This window comes from Protobothrops mucrosquamatus, unplaced genomic scaffold (assembly GCF_001527695.2).
Source record: "Protobothrops mucrosquamatus isolate PMUCROS unplaced genomic scaffold, P.Mucros_1.0 scaffold925, whole genome shotgun sequence".
Lineage (NCBI taxonomy): Eukaryota > Metazoa > Chordata > Lepidosauria > Squamata > Viperidae > Protobothrops > Protobothrops mucrosquamatus.
This window is the reverse complement of record NW_015387176.1, coordinates 22,806-29,749: the sequence shown is the minus strand read 5'-3', so window position 1 is coordinate 29,749 and position 6,944 is coordinate 22,806. Positions and strand designations below refer to the sequence as shown.

At 36.4% G+C, this 6,944-nt stretch overlaps 1 protein-coding gene across 1 annotated transcript in view; it reads right to left on the bottom strand.

Moving 5' to 3' along the window:
- The window catches only part of SLC6A7 (solute carrier family 6 member 7), a 37,457-nt gene that overhangs the window by 22,965 nt on the left and 7,548 nt on the right, over positions 1-6,944 (bottom strand). The window contains exon 2 of the mRNA XM_015819450.1: positions 1,367-1,550. Within this exon, the coding sequence (XP_015674936.1) occupies positions 1,367-1,550 (184 nt within the window). The remainder of the gene's footprint in view (positions 1-1,366; positions 1,551-6,944) is intronic.

The following is a 6,944-nucleotide window of genomic DNA, read 5'->3' as shown; positions in this document are numbered from 1 at the left end:
ATTTTCTGAGATTGTGGATTTGGGGTTTTCGTGAGCTGTAAGCCATAATCATCACAGTTATGACACATCACGGCTTGAACTATCTTGCTTTGCATGTAATGAGTCTATCTCATATATTAGGTTCACCTTTTAAGTTGCATTACTGAAATAAATGAACTTTTGCACGATATTCTAATTTTTCGAGTTTCACCTGTACATACACTATAGACTCCAGAGTCTTTCTGTCAGCAATGAGCAGAAGTAATACATATAATTTAGAAATGGGATGTTCATACTTGGAATGTCTGTCTGTTTGCTTTTATTGTAAGCCTTGTATCACCATTTTGATGTTGTGATTGTTATGGAATACAAGGCAGAACTCTTCCATATTACTTGTATGCTTCATGATTTTTTTTTTCCAATCTCTGCTCCTTATTTCTAATTCTTGCTAGTTTTAGAAGTGTAACTATGGATAAGTTCAGTGAAACAAATATATAGTGTATACATGCCAATTTCTAACAGATCAATGTCTTCTAATTTGCAGAAAGATTGTCTCATTTGTATGCTTTATCTGATACCTGTACATTAGGCTTGAGTAAGCACACGTCTATCCCTAAGAGGCTTTTGTGACTATTGAATTTGTAGCAGTATATCAGATAGTATTAGCTGATTTGATAGTGACTATGGGACAACATAATAATGACTTGGAATCTTTCCATGGCATAACCCTGTAATTAAACTCCTATAACATGGAATTTAATAAATATAGAATCTAATGTGCCTCTGATGCTATATTTGATATTATGCTTTATATAGCATCAGAGAACATTTATTAAATTCCACTTTACAGGAGTTTAATTACAGGAGTTATGGCATGGAAAGACTCCAAGTCATTATTTATGTTATTTGTTTATTTGTGTTTTAGAGTGGCATGGTGGCCTAGTGGCGAAGATTCTCGCCTCCCACTCAGAAGGTTGAGAGTTAGCGGTAGTGGCAGATGTTTCTCTCTTAAAGCACAAAGAAAAAATATCTGATGTGAACTCTGTGTGGTGTCAGGAAGAGCATGTGGTCCGTAAACACTCAGCTCCCATCCAGTCGCCCTGACTCTGCCCTGAATTCAGGGATTACAGGTTCGTAAAAAGGCAGTTGTTATTTATGCTTTAGACTCCTTTTTTAATTTTAATATGGACAGCTCAGTCTCCATTTCAGCTACAGCAACAATATTTACATAAAATTTTTCTTCACTGAGGCCCTATTCTTTTAAAGATGCTGATATCTTTTCCTGTTGCAGGTTGTCAATACAGATATATAAATCTCACTATAAAACAATAAGAGAAATAGAAATCTTCCACACAAAGGCAAGAAACAATGGTGGTCAAGTTCTCACCTCCCCCATTTGTATAGGCACGATATGGGAATCTCCAAACATTCCCCAATCCAACGCAGTAGCCAATACAAGACAAAAGGAAATCCAGCTTGCCTGTCCAATTTCCTCTGTCTTCAGGATATTCGGTCTCTAGGTCACCATCTCCTTGGTCACTAGGAGTCATTAACAAGTCTGGAATGACTGGCTGATAAGGAAGAGATAGAGAAATGCATAGGAAATGAAAGAGTCGCCTGAAAGAAGGGGGAGAGGAGAGGGCAAGGCGTATTTCAGAGCAAAGAGATAATGGCTTTTAACATATTTAGTATCTAACAGAAACTAGAATGTGGAATACAAGTCCTTACTTCATAAGTTCACTGAATCAGAGCTTTTCCTATCACTTAGTATGCATCTTGAGGCAAGTTGGGTAACAAAGAAATTTAATAATAAATAAAAATGCATCCTTTGATGTTGGACTACATTGTAATTTGCATGTGTAAATCAGCCATCACAACTGAGAATTCTCAGGTAGGATTTCATATCTTTTCTTACATCCCACCAGTGCTTCTTCTCTCCATAAAGTCAATTTGTATATTTCAGATGTGACTCTCAAAGTCTGCCTCACAGAGCTGACAGCCTTTACACCAAGGCCTCCAGTACCATGGAAAGCTCTTGGCAGTCCTCACAGCCCAGTTGCTTTTAAGTGGGAGTGTGGATTATGTGAACTGACATAACTACTGTACACAGAGCTTTTAGCACTGTGCCAGAATCTGTGTGAGCACAGTTATTTGCAAAGGAGAATGCACAATCATGTAAAGAAAAAATGGACATTATTAAATATTACATAAAATCAAGAGTCTTTCTGAGAACACTTGCATCGTCATCTCATTGAAACATTTTAAATGCTACTTTTATCCCAACAGAGTAAATTGTATAGCCACATGGTTGACAATCCAGCAAATAGTACTGATTTACCCATTTTGATCATTTTTTTATGAATAGCAATAGTACTAGCATTTAGACTTATATACCACTCCATAGTTCTTTACAGCTCTCTCTAAGCAGTTTACAGAGTCAGCATATTGCCCCCAACAATCTGGGTCCTCATTTTACCGACCTCGGAAGGGTGGAAGGCTGAGTCAACCTTGAGCTGTAGACAGAGTTAGCCTGCAATACTGCATTCTAACCACTGCCAGGGTTCTAGTAGAATATTTAGAAATAGTAGTTGACAACAGAAGGAAAACCTTCCAAGGACGTTCCCAAATGTGCAGTCTCAAAATACGGATAACAATGCCCATAATGCTAAGCTGCATCTTGCATGAGGGAAGGCTTTCTGAGAATATCCCTTCCTAGTGTTTTAAAAATGTTAATGCACTTGTCCTATTTAAAAACAGCTCAGCTAGATCTGCCTTTAAAATGCTCCTCCCTTTCCAATGCTTTCAACTACATCTTCTCAAGGAACTATTTCATGGGTATAATCTTATTGGGAAATTGTACATATAGATTTGCTTATTTTTTTTTATTCTTGATGTGAAAAACTATGAGCACTTCCACATTTCTACAACCTCTAGTGTTCATCTCCAGTATCCTAAAAATGCTAGATGAGTGAATCAGTGAGCCTTTGAGAGGCCAAAGGGAAGCACTTAAACAGACACACACAGTCCTAACCCTAACCTATAACACTAGGGGTCTTCAAACTTGGCCCTTTTATGACTTGTGGACTTCAACTCCCAGAATTCCTCGGCCAGGCATGCTGGCTGAGGAATTCTGAGAGTTGAAGTCCACAAGTCATAAAAGGGCCAAGTTTGAAGACCCCTGTATAACACCCTTAACTCTTCTGAAAAAATATTTAAAGAAAAAGACCTATTGACAAGGGACATTTCAGTCATCCCTGCTGATTAGATGAAGTTTAGTAAAGCAGTGATGTGATACCACAGCATGTTAGATTCAACAGAGACTGGGCAGAACTAAAGAGCAGGAGACAAGACGGGGCAATTTTCCACCACGGGATCCAATGTTAGCACTGTCTTTGCACTCTCTTTTCACACTGAGGGGAAGCTGACGGATTACTTGCCAAAGATCAATAACGCTGTGGGACCCAGAGTATGGTTCATTTAGGTTGAACCTAAAATGCTTGTGTAAAAATGCTCTCTGGTTACTGGGAACGATCCACTATGGAAGTTTAGAAAATAGCTAAAATCTATATTGGTTATTCATATATTCCTTGGAGACAATTCCAGGCTGAACTCTGGAAGTCTGGAGAGCTCTGACCTAATTTAAGCATTTGCCCTTCTTTTTCACAAGTCACTCTCTTTTCATTTACCACAGTTATGGAGGCAAAGCCTATTTTGCTCAGTTTCCATGGAGACAATGAAGAAAAAGTTAACAGAGGAAACTGGCCCTAATATTGAAGCAATATTAAGGCTTTTCCCTCAGGGCTTGAGTTAGGGTGGTGTCAAACCTCTTATAGGATTTTATATGTTATTCTCAGTGCTTTCTCTTCTGAGTGTACATTATTCTTTTCTTTGTTTTATGGTTCCTATTATTTTTAATAACATATGCCATTCAGCATCTTTATGAAGTTCAGCAGCCTTCCTCTACTCTGTTTTTGAACTATAAATCAACAATATCTACTTTTCTTCCCCACTTCCAAAGCATTTCAAAGGCTAAATGCACATTTCTGAATCTTTAGATATTATCACATCTTCTATGACTAAATGACTAAATGGAAATGCTTTTTTAGAATACTAGTTCTATTTTTGATGGAAAAAATGGGATTAGATTGATATGATACATTTTTATCTGATATATCTCTCTCAACAATTTCTCATAAATGTTGAAATATTAGTCATGAACAACAAGGAATGTGTCTGTGTCCAAAAAGGAAGAGGAACTGGCTGTCATGATAACTTACAAGATGACACTTAACTGCTGGTGGATCCAACCTTAAGGAAAAAAATTCCAGGAAAAAAAATACCATCAATTGCCAAGATGAGTTATTCTAGAGTTTTGACTTATGATGCCAGGATTTAATATGAATTGTTTGTTTATCTGTTTGTTTGTTTGTTTGTTTGTTTGTTTGTTTGTTAGTTGTTCCTTTGAGACAGACAGTTTTAACTTTTGACAACTGCCTCCCTGCAGTTTTCTTGGCAATATTTTTTTGGAATGATTCGACATTGCTGTCTTCCTAGGGCTGACAGCGAGTAATAATTTTAATTATTGTTATATGTTATGGGTATTATAATTAAGTTTGCATGATTATACCATTTTTTGTTTTATGATTGTTGCCCTGAGCTGCTCAGAATTGAAACTGAAGCAGCATAAAAGCATATGAAATAAATAAATGTTCCTTGTATTAACATTCAGCTGAACCTCTTTTCATGTACCTTAAGGCTATTGTTCTAAACTCTTAAACTTAATATTCTGGAATAATAAAGACTGATTCAGCTTCTAGGATGTCTGTTTCACAAACTTTCTACAGCCATGGACCACTGAATAAGTTTTCCAAATAAGTAATATCACCCAATTAAACAATTATTTCAAATGTAATAACATGGGAGGATCACATTTTTGGTGAATAAGATGATTTTTGTTGCCTTTGTATGCGCCTTCCCATCCCCTCCATTCTGAACCTAAATTTTAATCCAAGATATGAAATCCAAAAATAAGTATGTATTCATCATTTGAATTATATTATGAATCCTCCACTATAACAAGAATTCTTAGCATCATTTTTTCTGGTCAAGAAAACAGACATTTCTGAGTATTAAGCTCACTGTGTGTGAGTTCAGCAGCAATATAAATGTGTTTAATAAACAAAGAGTTGCAGGAGAATGGGTGTCAAAGATGGCTAATGACAAAACTTGTGACATGATGCTGCAACACAACTCTGTGTCTTTTCTATATACTCCGCAATGTCACAGGCGTCACATCAAGACTTCACATGTTCATTTAGTCATTTTGGGGAACCCTCAGCTTGCTACAGATGTCCCTATATTGCACCCCTCACCTAAAAGGGTGCCTTTTTCTTTCCCACACACCCATTTAAAACAAAGTTCTTTTTCTTAAAGAAAATGGACTTTTCTATGCATTCCTTGGACTCTCACTTTGCAATCTTAAAACCTATCAGCACTTTGAAGTAGGCTAGGCCAAGAAACAGATATGATAGGAAATGCAGGAACACTGTAGGATACAATCCTGAAAACCTACACGGTTTCTCTCTGTCCCATCAAGTACCAACAACACTAAGGCAGGATTAGCTTGAGTTTCTTTCTAATGCTTTTCTCTTTCTCAGGATTGAGAAATCTTTTTTAAAGTTCTCCTCATTGCTCATTTCTTGTCTATTGCAAAGGCATGCTGGCTGGCCATTGGCCAAGTCACCAAGCTTGAGAAACATTGCCATAGGCAAATGTACATAGTTAAAAAAACTATATAACACAGAACATATTTTCATGAACATTCTCTGTAGGCTGTATTTAGTTCCCACAATAGCTTCAACCCATTTGAAGATTTCTACCGGTAGATCTCAAGAATGCTAAGATGAAGAAGGCTGTCAAATGGTATGGGCATGGGTATTATCAAGGATCCTTTGTGACTTTGTACAGTATTATGAAAAAGTCACAGATATTCCTCTTTTCCAAAAAAACGTAACCTTAGATACACTTTCCAAAGGCAAGTTGCACTATAAACAGTGACACTGAGTTCTGAGCAAACATACATAAGATTGTACTCAGCAGCAGTTTGGAACGTAGAGGACAGAAATTGGCAAGAAGTTACAATGACTCTCAACTGTGGATGTATATGTGCATCTGTGACAATGATCAGCATACAGTACATAGCAGCCATATGTATGGTGAAATTAAAGGTATGAATAAATAGTAAAACTTATAAAAAATTTAAATACCCTTTAGGAATAAACTTTATTGCATAATTGCAAATGGTTTGGGGTTTATTTATTTTTTTTTTACTTAATACATGCCCAGCACTAAGTTAATCAATGCTGGTAATCTCTAGAATAACACAATAAACTATTTCTTTTAAATCCTATTTAAAGCTATATTATGGGCCAAACTAATTACTTTTAATCTTTTTATCTCTTCAAGGCTACCTTGGTTATTCTCTCCACTTTCGGTTTTCCAAATGACTGTGGAAACACTACACACAAGGAGGGTTCCTGGTAAACTCAAGATTTCAAGACTAACTGACCTTCCACCTTTTCAGTTCCTGTAAGATTTGGGGGTGGAAGAGGCAGGGAAACAATCTGACCCAGAGCATTTCAAAAAAAATAAGTTGCTGTGATCTCCACCTGTCCATAGTCATAAATTGCCATGTAGAACAAGCAGATTTAGGCTTAAGAAGTTTGCATCTGATCAATTTGCCACATTTAAACCAATTAAAAATAAGAGAGATAGATAACTGCTTATCAGCAATTTCTCCAATATGCCTTCCAGATGTGTTAGATTACACCTCCAAGCACCTGAATTTTGATCACTTTGTAGATTGCAAAAAAACTAATGCACGCCATTACTTTTTATATAACTATGGTTTGTTTATTCCTGACTCATGCAAAGTCTGATATATATATATATATATATATATATAT